General features: G+C 39.8%; 1 protein-coding gene and 2 pseudogenes across 3 annotated transcripts in view; 2 read left to right on the top strand and 1 right to left on the bottom strand.

The window, feature by feature from the left end:
• Positions 1-8068, top strand: part of MAPRE2 (microtubule associated protein RP/EB family member 2) — a 254743-nt gene extending 246675 nt beyond the window's left edge. For all 3 annotated transcript variants that reach the window (XM_088469555.1, XM_088469554.1, XM_088469553.1), the window contains 3 exons: positions 694-830; positions 1740-1898; positions 5725-8068. In XM_088469555.1, coding sequence (XP_088325681.1) covers positions 694-830; positions 1740-1898; positions 5725-5802 — 374 coding nt within the window. In that variant the 3' untranslated portion in view covers positions 5803-8068. The remainder of the gene's footprint in view (positions 1-693; positions 831-1739; positions 1899-5724) is intronic.
• Positions 8069-14981: 6913 nt separating this feature from the next.
• On the bottom strand, positions 14982-15100 carry LOC148526834 (5S ribosomal RNA; annotated as a pseudogene).
• Positions 15101-20056: 4956 nt separating this feature from the next.
• LOC148526833 (5S ribosomal RNA) lies at positions 20057-20175 on the top strand (annotated as a pseudogene).
• Positions 20176-20544: the final 369 nt, after the last annotated feature.

The following is a 20544-nucleotide window of genomic DNA, read 5'->3' as shown; positions in this document are numbered from 1 at the left end:
ATGCTCATTCCCACAGTATAAATAAGGGAACACACAGACATCAGTGACCTAAGAACAGTTACAATATGCACTGACACTTTATAGTAACAAGTCTGAGCAGTGTTCACCCTGACATCTTATTAGTCAGAGATTATATATACATACATATATATATATATATATATATATATATATATATATATATACATACATACATACATACGCACAGAAAAAACATTCTTGATATAGCTTATCAGATGGTCTTTGAGTCCTACTTCTATCTCTTGGAACTCTCTTCAGAAATCAATCTTCAATGTAAGTGCTTCTACTCCACTTTTGGTTTTCTCCAGGAGGCCACGATCTTGGAATATGGTGATTGGTCCTACAGGGAAACCCTTCCACCAAAGGCACCAAAGAAAAAGGGCCCAAGATCATTCATTGCGTAGTATAATATTAGATATGGCTTATATTAGATCCTGCACAGAAAAGACTGTTTTATGGTATAATACGAGTAATACGAGGAATCCTAGAAATACATATGCAAACCGTATCACATGCGGGACTTGTGTGGCAACAGGAGCTGCAAACGGCAGATCTGGTTTTTTATGTGCCGGGAAAATGGCTTCTTTATACTATTTGTTTTCCATATATGGAGTTATAGTTATTGCTTTTAGTTTTACTGTATGCTCTAATAAAGTATTTTCTTTTTTCCAGGAGCTGCAAAATCAAGTCCAATTGCAAAACCAGGCTCCACATCATCTCGTCCATCATCTGCAAAAAAAGCAGCACCCACTTCTTCAGTAAAAAGTGATAAGGATTTGGAAACACAAGTTGTACATCTTAATGAGCAGGTAACTCTGTCGCCATGGTGAGCGCAACAGGAAAGTGGTGAGGGATATTATACACTGATTTACATTGTTATTTGACAACAACTCCCCCTCGGCCAGTTGGCGCTCCCCCTTGGACAGTTGGCGCTCCCCCTCGGCCAATTAGCTCCGCCTCGGACGATTGACGCTCCGCCTCAGACGATTGACTCTCCCTCCTGGGCTGGCTGACTCTCCCTTCTGGGCTGGTTGACTCTCCCTCCTGGGCTGGTTGACTCTCCCTCCTGGGCTGGTTGACTCTCCCCCCTGGGCTGGTTGACTCTCCCCCCTGGGCTGGTTGACTCTCCCCCCTGGGCTGGTTGACTCTCCCGCCTCGGCTGGTTGACTCTCCCGCCTCGGCTGGTTGACTCTCCCCCCTCGGCTGGCTGGTGCTCCCCCTCAGCTCATTCACACTTACTGTCTTTGGGTCTCTCACTCTAGGGTAGATCTATCAAGCCATGCAGAGAGATAAAGTGGAGTAGTTGCGCAAAGCAACCACTCCGCTTCTATCTGTCATTTCAAAGACTGTTCTATATAAATGACAGAAAGTTGATAGATTGGGTATCTTCTCCACTAACTCTCTCCAAGGCTTGATACATCTCACCCCATGTCCCTTAGCTCTCTCAATCGTCCTTGTTCAATTTTACCAAAGAAATGTATTTTATTGTTTTAACAAATACATCTGTTGATACTACCTGTATTGCCCTAGTGTCTGTATACCTTTTATAACTAATGATGACATGTAATGTACAGACCATTGTGTCAGTCTTTCCATTTTATAGTCCCTGCAATGCGAGCATCTTGCCAATGCAGGTGGGCTGCTGTTTTGTACATTTTCATTGCATTTTCTTCAAAGCAAAACCAAGGTTTCCATTTTCATTGTACGTTTACTGATAGGTACATTCATTAAAACTTGCCCTTGAAGGAGTGGAGAAGGAAAGAGACTTCTACTTTGGAAAGCTAAGGGAAATTGAACTGCTCTGCCAGGAACACGGACAAGAAGGTGATGACCTTGTCCAACGACTAATGGACGTCTTGTATGCTACAGATGAACAGGTGGGTTTCTGTGGTGCTGAAAATAAATTGCTGTCGTACAGTCATTTCCTATTATACAGAACACTGCAGCGTTATGTCCCTACACCATCTACATTGCTTTGTCTTTGGTAGTGGAGCAGCCTAGTGGAATCTCTACTTGGATAAGGTGCTGGTAGGGGTGGAAACAGCTGAGGATGTTATAGCTGGGACCTCTGTGTTCCCTGTCGGTTGACACAAACCAATAGGAACATGCTCACTTAGAGGAATATTTATCAAAATATGTAAAAGGAGGATAGCAAGGCTCAAACATTATCAATACCTCTGATCCTGTGGTTACTAGTCTACAGCAATGTATACAAATAATTAACCATATTTAGACAGATTAAATGACAAAGAAGATAACATAATAAAAACATAAAAGCATAGTACAATCAAGACTGAATGATCTTGTTGCTAATAACATTACAGCTAACACTGGATGAGTGTGGAATAACATGATAATATAATATTGCAGCAAAGTGTATACCCATTTTGAGACTGTAAAAAAGACTAAAACTTGCAAATGACATCTCCAAACCTGTAATTAGCTCCTGCTGTATTTGGTGCATTTGTACATGCAAACTATGTATGTATATATATATACAGCGAGGGCTTGGCACTCTTCCACAGTAAAGGAAGTATCGGTGCCCTCCGCAAAAAGTAAATTACAGCATACAAAGGGCGGCGGCACTCGTCAGTAATGTAATCAAAGAAACGGGTCTCAGACCATCAATGAAGTTTTGAAACTTCATTGATGGTCTGAGACCCGTTTCTTTGATTACATTACTGACGAGTGCCGCCGCCCTTTGTATGCTATATATATATATATATATATATATATATATAAAATAGTTTATGTATGTATGTGCACTAAATCCGGGGACAAACAAAAGTAAATGGTGACATTTTATTATTTGGATTTCAGAGTGGGCTCTCTACAGACCTGTATAATTATATGTTGGTCCAGTTGGAAGTGTTCCCCTAATCCTTTGGCATATTGGCTTTTTTAGAAGAGTCTGCAGTAATAATAAACCAATGAAAACCTGTCTATGGTAGATACATAGATTTTAACTGTGAGTGAGACAACCATTGAAGTGAATAAGCACGGGGAGAATATATAAATTCGATACAGTTAGGGCCGTGGTGGGAATCGAACCTTAGACCAAATAATATAATCCTCCAAGTTCCAGTCAGGCAAAGTCCAAAAATATTAGATGTGAAAACAGATAAATACCGTTATCAAGAGAAAACTTATTTTAAATCCCACAACACGATAAACGGCATGAAGCATGAGATAAATGAGTACAATTAAGATGTAAAAAGAAAAATAGTCTGTTCCCAGTGAAATGTGGTTGGAATGTGAGTCCCATCTGATGCCCAGATCCTCTGTATTATTGGGACAATGTCAGTGCTGGAAACAAGTCCTTTTCTGCTGTAGGGGAGATTACTTCAGCTACAAAATCCTCCCAGCTAAGTAAATATAAGCTCCACATTCTCATGGCCATAGTCGTCAGATAATGCCAATGAAACTGTGTCAGTGTTATAATGCCAAATCTGACTAGATACAGGAGGAGTATTACCATAGAGGCCCTGTCCGGTTAGTCGCCGTTGTCTTGTGCAGCCTCCTGTATAAGTGCTGACAATGAGAACTTCCCTATTACATCTTTTTATCGGGGCATGCAATAGCCATGTTATTACATATACCATCTGATTGCAATTCCAGCTGCCCCACAACATCCCAAAAAATTACATTCTTAAAGCATTTTGGATTCAGAATACAGACTAATCCTATTGCGGCTGTGACTCTGTACTCAGCGGGTTTGCGAGAATATGCAAATGAAGCTGCTGGCTGTACAAAGATTTGTCCATAGGCGGCGTCTCTGATCCACCACTTGCTTACAGTACGTTTCTGCAAAAAGCCATAACTATAAGAGACCTTAGTAATTACCAGTGTGCAATATTCCATGGAATACATAACCAAAAGTTTTATTAAAACGTGGGACCCATGGACCTCAAACTTTCAGATGCCTCCAGCATTTCTATGACACATGTTCACAAATATTCTATACGATAGATGTATTATACGCACATTCCTAAGATCTCCAGATGTATGTAACAGTATAACCGCACAGGAGTCCAGTTGGGTCATATCCCCCCTCCGTCCTCCCTTTTTCCTTATCTCGCCATTCACGGGGATCGCCACTCCACACCTCTTTACCCTCTATTATTTCACTTTTTTCTTCTTGTCTTTGTTTCTAGTGTTACTTTATAAACTTGTTTCATCTAATTTTATTGTAACTATTTCTCATACAAGATATGATCACTTTTTCTTTGTGATTTGCAAATGTTCCGGTTCATCTATTTAGAATTATGGACCTCTGCATAAGTTCCAATGCACATTGTATTTCATCTACCGAATAAAAGATTATTTAAAAAATAATAATTACTAGTGTGCAAGCCACAACCCAACCACATCCTTTGTATTGTATACTTCTGATGCAGGAGTGTAAATGTACAGTAGATGTAAATTAGACTAGTACTAGAAATAATCTTTTATGACTCAGTTTTTTATTCTGCCATATCAAGACCTGGTCCAGGTACTGCATCACCTCTTGTGTTCACTAGATGGCGATAGCATATCTGCTTTAACATTCGTTATAGAAAGAAAGATACAATGACTATTCATTCCAAATTCACTTAAAGCTACATTACATTGGTGACATATACAGTACAAATACATTGAATTATAATTTTTTTTTAAAGTCTCCTGTAGTAACACTTGATGCACAAGGAATATTTTGCCAAAAGTGTCATTTTACAGAGCATAATTGCTATGGTACCATATATATTGTGACACCGTTTTGTCCCTATATATGGTTGTGAACATAGCAATGCATAAGACAAGCCTGGAAAATAACAAGATAACTTGCACAATGTCCTTATTTTGCATGAACTTCTTTCTCCCCTCTCTACCAATGTCTTAGAAAAATAATGCCAGGCGCATACGGACAAGTCGCTTGTGACTACTGCATGCCTGTGTCAGATGACGGCAGTGATGGCTGAGAAGTCACTTTGTATTCATGTATTCAGTGTCCAAAAATAGAATGTAGGGGGGATTTTATTTAAGGTGGATGTACATTGTCCTCGGTGTTAAACTAACTCTATTCTTTTGCACATACCGCTCCCATAACGTTCTAAACTGATAAAAGGGATGGCATGCTATTACAGGTTATAAACTTCTAAAGTGACTATCGAATATGGAGTTTATGTACTAATATTTTAAGGACCATTCACCTCCATGTTCTGCTTTTCTCCACATATATATATATATATATATATATATATATATATATATATATAATATAGAGCTCTCTCCAAAGACTGGGAAATTATTTTGTACAGTGCTGCATACAATGACATATGTTCAGGGCCGATGACCTGATGGGCCGGTCTGGGTGCCTAAAAGGCTGGCCTCGCAGCTCAGCCTCCCAACACTCTGCTAGGCCAGCATGCAGGGAGACACCCCCGTGAGGAATGGCCACTCTCCTTTTTCACAAGCACTGTAAGGGATGCTGGCGCCGAATTACAGCCCCAGTCAGTCCCTGCATATGTTATAGTGATGCAATATGTTGTAGATATGTGATGTCCTGTAACGCACAAACACACCTTGTTCTGGAATACTGTTAACTCAACACCATTAATTGATCATTCTATGTAAATCCTGTATATGTGTTTGTCCAGTACGGTCTTTGTCTCCTCAGTTTGTTATTAGACAAGTAAATTCTGTCATTGTGTTATTTCATTCCAGGAGGGCCACACAGACCATCATGATGGCAATGAGCATGACCACGTTCAGGAGGATCCAGAGCAGCAGGACGAGTACTGACCCCCCCCCCCCTCCCCTTCCACCCTCCTCACTGTTGTCATTTCACGTGGAACTTTCTTTCAGGAGAGCAATGAGTGGCCAGTCACTCTCGGCACACCCGTACCATGTCATGTACTAAAGTGAGCGCCAGCAAACCACTGCATTCTGTACCAGTTACTTTCCCAAGGAGTGTTTACAGAAGTTGTATCTGTGCCCAAGCAAAACGGAGGTGGTGTTGGGCTACATGGCAGCAGCTTGTACCACTTGACTGTTTCAGATTGATTTCAAATCTTTTCCCATATTTTTTTATTTATTTGTAATTGAGCTATCTCCTTGTTTTCCAAACTGCTTGCTTCTAATTGTAATATCTTACAATATTTATATATCCATGTCATAGGAAACATCACTACCACGTATCACGAATGTAAAAGTGCTATGTTAAATAGGAAACGTACACATGTCCCATGGTAATGTATCAGTTTAAGTGGAAAACTTGGCTGGAAGGCAGAAGTGTTGACCTCTTTTAGGGGGATGTTTTCTAATATATGAAGTCACCTGTCCTAACATGCATATAGCAAAAGTCTGCGCGCTACCCAATTGGAGAATTTAATGCTCGCCATGTCTTACTGGTCTCGGTATACCTTGACAGTGCAGAAGAGAACACTTACTGACTCTATCCAGTAAACTTTGTATTCTAGGTCTTCCAAAGCATCAGGATGGTTCTGTCCTGTGCAAGGAAAATCCTTGGGTTCGAGGACTGCATATATATTTACACCCCTAAAATATACAACACTTCCCAGGACAGACAGCTTCTATTTTTTTGTTATTATTTGGACAAATTATATGAATATTTTTCTAAGTGTTTATTGCATTTGTTTGTTTTGTTATTGTTGGAATATTAAGCAGCCACTCACATTGCGGTTAAAGGAGGCAAAATGCTTTTTATTGGGCTAAGCTGCACATTCATCTTGTACAAACCTGTGTGCTCATTGTGGATACAGGAACAAATGAAGTATCTATGTGATGTGACAGCTTTGCAGCACTTACCTGAATCTTACCCAGTCCATCATCAGACTGAGCAGATTAATCCCTTCACTTCTACACCTGCTAAACCCCACACCGTAGCTATGGCAGTTACAGCAAAATGACCCCTCTAGAAATGCCTATTCTCACTTAATTGCCACCTACCTAAAAACAATGTATAATGCAGTAATACAATATATCAACAGCAATACCACAAATTGGACTATGCTTACATTGCAATAGTAATGCACTATAGTTATCTGAACGCAGTATTAATGGACTAGCAAATGACATCACCCATAATAATATACTCTTTCCCATGCATATACTACCTCTAATATCTGTCATACATTCAACTGGTGTATTAAAGGCATTGATGGCTACCCCGTAATGGACAGTGTGTAGTTTATAAACCCTTAAAGCGCACCCATCTCCTGCAGTCTGGCAGCTATTTTGTTAGATGATCCACTAGTCATGAAAATGGAACCTCATGACTAGTTCTCAATTCACTGAGAACAATTGCAGACTCCGTCTCCGTGATATCACTGTTCCTAGTGAATTGGGTCATCACACAAAATGGCCGCCAGCACTGCAGGAAGGTGCAGCTTTAATTTGCACGCAATGTGAAAGTTATGCCAATAATCCAAAGCTGCCAACTGAAGATGGAAAAATCATTTGTGTTTTGGAAAATTGTCCTAGGAACTGACAATTAAGTGAAGACCAGTCTTCTATGGATTGTACTGCTGTATATTTATATGTTTTACCTAAGTTTTGTTACACTTTATTTCAGTATTTCCTTCTGCTATTGTTTTTATTTTACTGGGTAGCAATTCATAAAATGGTATATATGAAATGTAAACTGAAAGGAATGTAAACATATGTATTGTTAAATATAAATAGACAGGTAATGAAGTCCTGAGTAGATGGAAAGAGTCTTATTCAGATGTATCGCACTCATTTTACCATACACACAACTTGTCGCATGATAGAGTAGGTTTTTTTTGTCTATGAATATGTGAATAACTTGCGTTTTATCTTTTTACATATTTAATAAAAAAAAGTATATGTAATGAAAAAAATGCCAATTTCACCAACTAGTCAACTTGGGGGCAAATTGTTACTCTTGTCTGTCTGTTATTAAGCCACCAGTTTCATTTTAAGATGCAATTTGTCTATAAAAACTGAGCTGAGAAGGGAGAAATGACCCTGAGGTATCCATATAAGAGAGCATATGAATAATAAAACACAATCCAGTTATAATGAACATTAGAATTTGGTTTCCTTGGCTCAGTGGTTTATTGGCCTGTTTGATCACCTCTTATACATACTGACACACATGCCGAGTTGGGTGTACGCCATTATTCCTGGGTGCCTGGGCGCAGGTGCAAATACACACGGATGGTAATGGCCATCAGCGCTAGCTAGCTGCTTCTGATTGGCTGTTTGGTGCAATTTTATGGGCATATTTGTAAATTTTATATTTTTGCTGCTTTCATTAATACATGAGTAAGATTATTATACCTGCTGTATTATTGAGGGATATTTTTTTTTATATATATATATAAAATCAAACCTAATTTAAAGTACTATTAAAACAAACTTTTTCTTGTACATGTGACCTGGTTTGGTGTGAGTGCATCTGATGTACGCCAGCCGTAAACCTGCCACATTTGCTACTGGTATATGTTGCCATGCCCCTGACTCAGCCAATGGGCTTAAATACACAATTTTATTTGCAGCTTTGTAGTGGTTTTATTTCTTATTTGTTCAATACATGTGTGTCCAACACAGCATGAGCGCCTTATGTCACCTAATGTTGTTCCTGCCATACCAGTACAGTACAAAGTAGGAGCTTGTACAATTATATTGCACTCTATACCCGTGATTATCAACCTTTTCCAACTCAGGGCACACTACACAAGATTTTAAATTACCAAGGCACACTATCCGGCAATGCGGCGTGCAGGACTTATGAACGTTATGATAATGTACAATATTATGTTCTGATGGTGATCTGATCTATAAAACACAAGAAAGAAGGATTCTAGATAGATGTTTTTATATTGTTGTAACTTGGACAGTAAAGCTGTTTGTAAATAATTTAAAATCAAATACATCAAATCTACAAGTATGCTAAATAAAAAATAAATAAATAGCTGGTCAATTGCAAATTACAATAATTCTACAAAAGATTACATTTAATTTAGAAAAAAAAAATCACATTAAAAAAGCATATGCAAGGAGGAGGGGGGGATGTAATTGGCACAGAAAAAATTCTGCCATGTAGAACACAATAAGTCAGTGGTACAGTAATGTTCTCTGCATGAGCCCTATAACACATAGGGCTCATGCAACTTTGTCAGCATTTTAGATCTCATGTACAAGTTTACAGGATTCTGCCATCTAAACCAGAAAATAAATAAAAGCACATTTTCCAGAGTGATAAAGCCTGACCTGGCACCCCTGTTCCTAATCTGCATGGGTCATCCTGGAGAATAAGCAGCAAGCCATGACCCTGGACAGCACTGGGTGACCCATGAGTAAGGGGTATTCAGCCTACACCCAAACAGCAGAGTGCCCCACACACATCCACACGGGATCGGTATGATTTACCGCCGGCAGAGGTGAAGATCCCGACTGCGCTAAAGGGAAGTATGAACTAACCTAACCCCCCCCTAACCTTCCCTTAGGGGGGGTGCCTAACCTCCCCCCCAAGTGCCTAAACCTAACCCCCCCCCTTCCCTGCTGCCTAAACCTAAGTCTCCCGGGGGGTGCCTAACCCTAACATCCCCTTGGGGTGCCTAACCCAGGGGGCTGCCTAACCCCAAGTCCCCCCCTGGGAGCCCCTAACCTAACCCTCCCCCGTGCCTAGCTTACCTTTGATCGTGATGCCGGGTTCCCGGCATAGGTAAAATGACAGGTGTCGGGATCTCTCTCGATTTATAGAGAGAGAAACTTCTACAGATTTGTAACTTGTTCATGCTCAGAAGTGATATTAATACCTTTTATTTATATTGTGTGTCATACTTGCCAATACTCCAGCATCCTGCAGGAGGCTACTGTTCCACAAACCAGTCTCCCACAGCCCCGCAAAGCCCTTCCAATCCCCCAGCCCCCCCTGAAATCCGGACCTTTCATGCGCGAGCCAGACCGCAACGGAGCAAGCACGCAAAATAGGCCAGCTGCGGGTCCATGGACAATGTCGGCCAACCAGCAGACCTGTGAGCGGCCAGCCTCTAGTGCAGGCATGGAAACCATACTGCACAGTGTCTTTCTCCAGCGGCCGTGGCAGCAGCGGCGGATCACTCCCCCTGCACTTTAGGAGCCACGGGGAGTGACATCCAGGAGGATATGTGATGAGGGAGCTGGCCCAGCACGGAAAGTAGCTCTGGTCTGGCGCTGAGATTGACAGTTCGGTGGTGGCTAGGTCCAGGAGCTTGGTTGAGAGGTTGGAGGAGGAGGAGTGCCCGTCCCCAAGGTGAGTGCCTGTGGTTCTACCTCAGTGGCTCTTTAGGCTGGCACTGATCCTTGTGTGTGTGTGCGTAGGGTGGTACTGATGTGTGTGTGTGTAGTCTGGCACTGATCTCTGTGTAGAGTGGCACTAACCTGTGTAGGGTGGCACTAACCCATGTGTGTGCAGGCTGGCACTGACACGTGTGTGTGTAGTCTAGCACTGACCTGTGTGTGTGGCCTGGCACTGACCTCTGTGAGTGTGTGTGTGTAGGCTTGCACTGACCTTTGTGTGTGTGGTCTGGCACTGACCTGTGTGTGTAGGGTGGTACTGACGTGTGTGTGTGTGTAGTCTGGCACTGATCTCTGTGTAGGGTGGCACTAACCCCTGTGTGTGTGTAGGGTGGCACTAACCCATGTGTGCAGGCTGGCACTGACACGTGTGTGTGTAGTCTAGCACTGACCTGTGTGTGTGGCCTGGCACTGACCTCTGTGTGTGTGCGTGTAGGCTTGCACTGACCTTTGTGTGTGTGGTCTGGCACTGACCTGTGTGTGTGTGTAAGGTGGCATCTGAAAACCACAATTGAACAATTTGAAGATTTGTTGCCCGATTTTAGGATTTCCCAATCTGCGCCCATACACTACAGATATTTTTCAGTGATTTGTAGATCAATTACAGCAAACAGATCTACCAATCTTGAAAGGCCCATCATTTTACTAGTAACGGTGTGCAAATCTGCTGATTATCTCCAAACACTAGCAATCTACAGCCCCAATTGATCTGTGAAATAATCGATTGCAGAATTGCCACAATCGATTGCTGATGTATGGTGGCCTTTAGCCCTAGAGAGTGATAAAGTGGACAGAGCTAAAGTACCAACCAATCAGCTCCTAACTGTCCTTTTTCAAACAGCCTGTAAAGTGACACGAGCTGATTGGCTGGTTCTGATGTGTCCTCCTACATCTAGCATCCTTGCACTCGGTAGCACAGAGCGTTTTTTTTTTTACACTTTTTACCTTCAAATGAGTCTTATTCACACAGTGATGTGAATAGCTAGCACAAGCAGCTTCTGCTGATTAAAATGATATGTAGCATGCCTATGTTCTCTGCACATCTGTGGGTGTATCTGCATGCGAAACACTACATTACAGTGTTACAGCCGCTGACACTGTAACGTAGCATTTCATATGCAGACACACCCACAGGTGCACACAGAACATAGGCATGCTGTATATCATTTTAATCAGCAGAAGCTGCATGTGCTAGCTATTCACATCACTGTGTGAATAAGACTCCTTTGAAGGTAAAAAGTTGCATAAAAGATGCTCGGCGCTACCAAGGCACATGGAGCTTCCACGTTATCTGTGGTGTGACTTGTAACGCATGGAGGATAGATGTATGTGGACACATCTGTACTTTAATTGAAAAAAGAGAATAGAGTTGTAGGAATCGGGCGCCAGTAAAATAGCTGCTCCCTCTAAACCTCTGCCAATAAGGTTCACTATACAACACAGCAGAATGGAAACGGTTCTGAAGAAGCGCATATGTGAAGGCTACAGTGTATTACCAATATAAGAATGAAACATGTATACCAATAATTTAAACAAAAAAAATATTGGTTAATTAGAAGAAAAAGAAAAAAACGGAGCTCCCGCGTTATCTGTGGTGCGACTTGTAACGCATGGAGGATAGATGCATGTGGACACATCTGTACTTTACCTTTCTCTACTTTATCACTCTCCATTTCTTAGTACATCTCCCCCCCCTGAGTTTCCACCTACCACTGCTGGACAGGCCCCTAAGCGGCAATAGACAAGCCCATAGATTGTGCTAGACACGCCCTTTAGGCAGAGCATGACATACAAACTCTCATACCATTTAGAATCTCCCTCAAACTAGTTTCCAAAGCAGGCAAGTATGGTGTGTGTGTGTGAGTGTCTGTCTGTCTCTGTTTATATATACTCTATATCACAGGTTCTCAAACTCGGTCCTCAGGACCCCAAACAGTGCATGTTGTCTAGGTCTCACAATCACAAGTGAAAAAATTATCTCCACCTGTGGATCTATTAAAATGTGTCAGTGAGTAATGAGTACACCTGAGGACCGAGTTTGAGAACCACTGCTGTATATATTATTAACCATTACACAACATTTTTATAATAAGTATCTGTTCCAGTAACAACATCAGAATGTGCACAGTGTGGTCCTGAATGTACTTCTGTGTGAATTACAGTACATGATTCCAATCTACAAAGGCAAAGGTTCCTAAACTGCACCATTACAGTCCAGGTTTGACAGATATCCATGCTTAAGCACAGGTGACTTAATTAGTACCTTAGTCAATTTGATTAAACCATCTGGACTCAAACATGGATATCCCTAAAACTTGGACTGTAATGGAGTTTTGGAAACTATGTACTAAGGGGTTATATCATCCAATAAAAAACTGCTATATCCACCTTTTCACCTTCTTGAAATATTTGTTTTCCTATGTTACTTTGGTGTTTTCTTGTTTTAGTGATAGCTGCTTACTACCTCTGCTATGATCTGAGTCTGAGCTCGAGACTGGAGTGACACTGGGAAGGAGGCTGGAAAAAAGCATGGGGTAGGAGGGTATAGGATGCACAAGGCTGGAGTGAGGGTAGGAGGCTGGAGGTGACACAGGGTATAAGGCCCGAATGATACGGGATATGTGGCTAGAGGAGACAGGAGGCTGGAGTGACACGAGGCAGTAGCGCACGCAGGGGGGGGGTTCTGAGTATCCAGAAACCCCCCCTGACAGACTAGACGAGCGGGTGCCTTATTAAGCCCCGCCCCCTCACAACATGCCACGATTTGTGGGTTAATCAGGAGGAGGCAGAGCCAATATGATGCAATTCCATTGGAATCACCTCATTTGGCCCCACCCGTCTGACCAGCGAATCGCAGCATTTTGTCGCTAGGGGGAAGGGCCTAATGACAGTGCCAGGTCCTGTCCCCATCTCTACAACCCTAAGCTGCTGCCAGGTAAGTGTGTGTGTAAAATTTATGTGTGATATGTATGTTTGTGCACATATATATATATATATATACACACATTATATATATATATATATATATATATATATATATATATATATATATAAACCAATGTGATGGCTATGGCGCCAGCCAATAACAGTGTACAAATAAATAAATAAAATGTAAACAATTATGAATGTTATAGTGAAAAATACAACAAGACGCTCTACCAAAAGGTTTCAGCTGGATATCAGTGATATGGATTGGGGCATAAATCCCAAACAGAAATATGGAAACGGTGAAAGATACAGCGACAGGCGTCTCTAATGATGAAAGTGCACAGTGCAATAAATATATAAAATAAAAATTATTTATTCAAAATTCATAAGGACATAATATGAATAAACAAAGAAAACGCACAGAATAATAAAATATTGATCCTTTAAAAGTGTCAAGCTAGTTGGTATAATATAAAGGACAAAAGATGAAACTAATTAATGATCAGCTATATTAAAAATACAGGTCAACAAGTCTCAGCACCATAATAATTGAATAGAGTGCAGATAGACAATAGTATATATTGCACAGGCCCAATAACATATACTAAAAGCAATTAAACAGAGAATTAGGTTCTAAAAGCAGCAGTAGATAAAAGTGCTTATCTTGGTAAAGGCAAGAGTGCAGCTTCGCAACGCGTTTCATCCAATGGGACTTTTTCAAGGGATGATAGCTAGCAAACGAGTCCATATTTATACCAGGTTTAAACAGAACTGATTAATCCACCTTGGGTCAATTGATGACCTCATATCCGGTCTAACGATGGGATTAAACAAAAAGGAAATTCCAAAGCACTCCTATGTGATAATGCATTATTTAAAAAATGAAAAAGGATTCCAGTAATGTCCAGATAATGCTGAAAATATATAAAAATAAGCGTTTAGCTTGGCGGTTACTTCCGCCCTCTAGAAGTGAATTTCCGCCCTTAGCACCAACATCCGCCCTCTTCCGGATCTGGACAGAGACCCATGGCAATGAGTTCGACATCCGCTTGATGTACACGACTTCCGCCCTCACTGTAGGCTCCACGCGGCGTCCATTCTCCTAGTAAGCGTCCGGGAATAGTATCGCGGGTGCACAGTTCACGTCCGGTCCATGTGACTTCCGCCCTGGCTCGATCGTCCACCATCTCCGCGAACATCCGCCCATAGATTACGTCAGTGCATCCCGCCTAGGTCCAGCACTTTCTTCCCTTAACGTGGTCAGGATCTTTAATAGGCACAGCCATACATCTGCGGAAGCAAAAGACTTAGTAGTTTTTTCGAATTTACAAGCGCCATTTTGGAAAAGGGTAGCTTAGCCCATAATTAAGAGACACACCAATTAAATAGGCATACCATAATAATAACAGTAAACATGGTCTAAAAATGGGACTGACCGTGAAACACAGTTTTGGAATCATAAAATTATGAATTAAAAGTGATATGAATATAATTAAAAATGACGACATTAACACGATATCTAATTAGATAAAAATGAATAACTGAGAATATTAAAAATAAGAATATTAGCAATTTGAATATTATTAAAGAGCAATAGTCTTTCTAGTGAAAATGATGGAGGAGGGGATTGTAGATACAATTCATATTTAACCATGGAACAAGGGTAGAGAGTTAGATCCATACAGAGACCCAGTGGCTGTCTCATGCCCTGTTGTAAATATGTATGGACACTGCAACACCTGGTATTCCCAGGAGGTCTCCCATCCCAGTACTGGCCAGGCCCACATATGCTTAGCTTCCAAGATCAGACGAGATTGGGCATATACACACTGGTGTGGTTGTAGGTCCCAACTACCACCTTGTCTCTTACAAGAATGGAGCAATCTCGTAACTCTCATTAAATCCTTGTGGGGCCATAGTATTCAACTCAAAGATCCAGAACATTTCTCTTCTTGAAAGTTTGTTCCCTAAATCACCCCCTCTCTCTCCTAATTTCACATGCTCAATTGCTTTAAAAGTAAGGTCCTCCGTATTGGAATCATGGTGAACAGAAAAATGCTTAGACACCGCATGTCCAACCTTGTTCTTAATATTACGGACATGTTCTTGAATTCTCATCTTTAATGGTCTCTTAGTTTTCCCCACATACTTCAAGCCGCACTTGCACTCTAAGAGGTATATGGTGGAGGTGGTATTACAGTTCATGTAATTCCTAATTTTGTATTCCTTTGAACCAAAGTTGTAAAATATTTTTCTTCGTGGGTGAATGAACTTACAAACATTGCAATGTCCACAATTGTAACAACCTAAATATTTGGGGAGGACTTCATTATTTTTATATGTCCCACTCCTAATCATGCTTGGTGCTAAAATGTCTTTCAAGTTCCTGCTTTTCTTGTAAATAATGTCAGGCCTTGAGGGGAGAACCTCTTTTAGAACTGGGTCCATGAGTAAAATATGCCAATGTTTCTGTAAAGAATTCCTTATTTTGTTCTCGTGTCCATTGTAGGTGGTCACGAAAGGCACACAATTTTTCCTTCCCAGATCTTTATTTTTATATTTTAACAATTCAATCCTTAGTTTTTTCTGCCGCCTGTGATAATAATTCAATTGGATAACCTTTGTTGATAAATCTCTCAGTATAAATCTTGATTTTTTCTTCACAATCTTGCTCTTTCGTACAGTTCCGCTTAATTCTATGAAACTGAGAGTAAGGGATGTTAGTTTTCCATCTTTTCAGGTGTCCACTTTTAAAATGTAAATAACTATTAGTATCAACTTCTTTAATATAGTTATTTGTAATAATCTCCCCATTTTCATTTAATAAAACCGTCTAAAAATTCCACAGATAAAGTGCTAAAATGGGAAGTGAACTTCAGATTAAAATCGTTATTTGCAATGTAAGTTAAAAATCTTTAAAAAGTTCCTCAGAACCTTCCCAGATAATTAAAATGTCGTCAATATATCTTTTGTACAGTACAATATTCTTATGAAATGGGTTATTTTTGTAAATATAATTGTCTTCCCAGCACCCCATAAAAATATTTCCAAAACTGGGGGCAAAAATAGTACCCATGGCCGTGCCACAAATTTGTTGATAAAAGACATCCAAAAATTTAAAATAATTATGAGTGAGAATAAAAAGCATTAGGTCACATAGAAACTCTCGATGGAGGGGACTAATGGATTCGTCCTCTTCTAGGACTGTCCTGCATGCATTAATTCCTTTGTTATGCTCAATGCATGTATACAAAGCCTGTGCATCTATCGTGACCCAGGAATACGTTGGTTGCCATTTAATCCCCTTCAAACTTTGTAAGACATTCGTAGTATCTTTCAAATATGAGTCCAATAGGATAACATATTTCTGTAAAAATACGTCAACGTACTCGGAGAGATGGGAAGTAAGTGAGTCTATGCCAGCCACTATAGGGCGCCCAGGAGGTGATGTCATCGATTTATGAATTTTGGGCAGAAAGTAAAATATAGTAGTGGGGTGGTCTGCATGAGAAACTGAAATTCGTCTTTAGTTACAACTCCATTACGAAGACGGCATAACAAAAGTGACCTCATATTATCCAGATATTCTTCTACAGGGTCTCCCTTCAATGGTCTATATGAGTTTGTGTCACTCAGCAATCTTTCCGCTTCTTTAAGGTATGCTTCCCGGTCCATGATGACCAAACCCCCCTCTTTATCAGCTTGTTTTATAATCACATCTTTATTCTTTTGCAGTTCCTTCAGGGCATGTTTCTCTTTATTCTTTAAATAAAGAGTTACCCACCGAAAATATTGATAATTTATTTTGGGATATAGAAAAACTTATGACCAAGGAAATTAAAGCTTGGTGGGATGTAAAAGGTCTTGAACATTACATCTCTGTAAATAGGATCCCGAGAGGACTTAGAATACAGAAAAATCCCACTTTTGGTCTGGATAAAACAGACTTCATTAGGGAATGGGATAAGATCCTACATAGATGTTCCTTGGACTTTATGCAACTCATAATTAAAGAAAAACTTAGAACAGGAGATTAAGGTTAAAGAGCAACAAATGGAAGAATTCAAAACGAAAGACAACTTTAAGGAGAATGAAGTGGTGTTAATGAAGAAACTAGAAAGACCAGAAGAAATGGTAATCAAAGGCAAAGAGAAAAAATTCCATAGGGATAAACAGGACTATGAAACCAATAGAATCAAACAATGGTCGAGATTCCAGAATTCCAGACATACTGTTCATCTCACTCCATCTAGGATTCATTCTAATTGGAACCCACTCAAAAAAGAAGTTTTAATCATTATAGGGATGAACAATCGCCAAGATTCAGGACAACATATACAAGGAATAGATATGCATCCCTACAGAGGCTGGAATCCACTGGCGATTCAGATCCTCATCATTTTTTATCCCCAGGTCTGGACACACCAAACGATATAAGGAGACAGCCACCATAGCATCGCCCCTCAAATGAAGACAATGAGAAGAAGAGGAATACGGGGTGGGAGGAAGAAACCTAAAGAGAAGGTATCTTCAATGAATCTCCAACAAAAAGGCATTTTCAATTTATCAAGACATCAATTAACGGAATCTGAGACTAGTCTACTAAGCAAAGGGCTTAACTATGCACCGACATCCAGTATGAACAAATTTGATTTTACATAGACTTAAATAAATTTGTGAGAAACCTGACACTTAAAAGACACTTTATAAGAAAGGAATCAGCACCCATTAAGGATTTTATGGAGTCAACTTCACAATCAGGATTGAAATGTAAATCTACCTTTTCTCCTTTAGAATCTAAAGGTAGTCACATAGAAGTCTTTTATGAGAAAGTTAAGAAGGACCTATGTGAAGGAAAGGGGAAAAATTACAAAAACAAAATGTAAAGAATAAAGAGAAACATGCCCTGAAGGAACTGCAAAAGAATAAAGATGTGATTATAAAACAAGCTGATAAAGAGGGGGGTTTGGTCATCATGGACCGGGAAGCATACCTTAAAGAAGCGGAAAGATTGCTGAGTGACACAAACTCATATAGACCATTGAAGGGAGACCCTGTAGAAGAATATCTGGATAATATGAGGTCACTTTTGTTATGCCGTCTTCGTAATGGAGTTATAACTAAAGGCGAATTTCAGTTTCTCATGCAGACCAACCCCACTACTATATTTTACTTTCTGCCCAAAATTCATAAATCGATGACATCACCTCCTGGGCACCCTATAGTGGCTGGCATAGACTCACTTCCCATCTCTCCGAGTACGTTGATGTATTTTTACAGAAATATGTTATCCTATTGGACTCATATTTGAAAGATACTATGAATGTCTTACAAAGTTTGAAGGGGATTAAATGGCAACCAACGTATTCCTGGGTCACGATGGATGTACAGGCTTTGTATACATGCATTGAGCATAACAAAGGAATTAATGCATGCAGGACAGTCCTAGAAGAGGACGAATCCATTAGTCCCCTCCATCGAGAGTTTCTATGTGACCTAATGCTTTTTATTCTCACTCATAATTATTTTAAATTTTTGGATGTCTTTTATCAACAAATTTGTGGCACGGCCATGGGTACTATTTTTGCCCCCAGTTTTGCAAATATTTTTATGGGGTGCTGGGAAGACAATTATATTTACAAAAATAACCCATTTCATAAGAATATTGTACTGTACAAAAGATATATTGATGACATTTTAATTATCTGGGAAGGTTCTGAGGAACTTTTTAAAGATTTTTTAACTTACATTGCAAATAACGATTTTAATCTGAAGTTCACGTCCCATTTTAGCACTTCATTGGTGGAATTTTTAGACTTGGTTTTATTAAATGAAAATGGGGAGATCATTACAAATAACTATATTAAAGAAGTTGATACTAATAGTTATTTACATTTTAAAAGTGGACACCTGAAAAGATGGAAAACTAACATCCCTTACTCTGTTTCATAGAATTAAGCGGAACTGTACGAAAGAACAAGATTGTGAAGAACAAATTAAGATTTATACTGAGAGATTTATCAACAAAGGTTATCCAATTGAATTATTATCACAGGCGGCAGAAAAAACTAAGGGCTGAATTGTTAAAATCTAAAAATAAAGATCTGGGAAGGAAAAATTGTGTGCCTTTCGTGACCACCTACAATGGACACGAGAACAAAATAAGGAATTCTTTACAGAAACATTGGCATATTTTACTCATGGACCCAGTTCTAAAAGAGGTTCTCCCCTCAAGGCCTGACATTATTTACAAGAAAAGCAGGAACTTGAAAGACATTTTAGCACCAAGCATGATTAGGAGTGGGACATATAAAAATAATGAAGTCCTCCCAAAATGTTTAGGTTGTTACAATTGTGGACATTGCAATGTTTGTAAGTTCATTCACCCACGAAGAAAAATATTTTACAACTTTGGTTCAAAGGAATACAAAATTAGGAATTACATGAACTGTAATACCACCTCCACCATATACCTCTTAGAGTGCAAGTGCGGCTTGAAGTATGTGGGGAAAACTAAGAGACCATTAAAGATGAGAATTCAAGAACATGTCCGTAATATTAAGAACAAGGTTGGACATGCGGTGTCTAAGCATTTTTCTGTTCACCATGATTCCAATACGGAGGACCTTACTTTTAAAGCAATTGAGGAGAGAGAGGGGGCGATTTAGGGAACAAACTTTCAAGAAGAGATATGTTCTGGATCTTTGAGTTGAATACCATGGCCCCACAAGGATTTAATGAGAGTTACGAGATTGTTCCATTCTTGTAAGAGACAAGGTGGAAGTTGTATATGTTAAAAGGGACCTACAACCACACCAGTGTGTATATGCCCAATCTCGTCCGATCTTGGAAGCTAAGCATATGTGGGCCTGGCCAGTACTGGGATGGGAGACCTCCTGGGAATACCAGGTGTTGTAGTGTCCATACATATTTACAACAGGGCATGAGACAGCCACTGGGTCTCTGTATGGATCTAACTCTCTACCCTTGTTCCATGGTTAAATATGAATTGTATCTACAATCCCCTCCTCCGTCATTTTCACTAGAAAGACTATTGCTCTTTAATAATATTCAAATTGCTAATATTCTTATTTTTAATATTCTCAGTTATTCATTTTTATCTATTTTTATCTAATTAGATATTGTGTTAATGTCGTCATATTCATTCATATCACTTTTAATTCATAATTTTATGATTCCATAACTGTGTTGCCACATCTAGTTTTTAGACTGTGTTTCACGGTCAGTCCCATTTTTAGACCGTGTTTACTGTTATTATTATGGTATGCC

Source organism: Taudactylus pleione, unplaced genomic scaffold (assembly GCF_031769625.1).
Source record: "Taudactylus pleione unplaced genomic scaffold, aTauple2 ptg000093l, whole genome shotgun sequence".
In the NCBI taxonomy this organism is placed as follows: domain Eukaryota; kingdom Metazoa; phylum Chordata; class Amphibia; order Anura; family Myobatrachidae; genus Taudactylus; species Taudactylus pleione.
The sequence above is the reverse complement of the archived record's forward strand: the minus strand, read 5'-3'. Positions and strand labels throughout refer to the sequence as shown.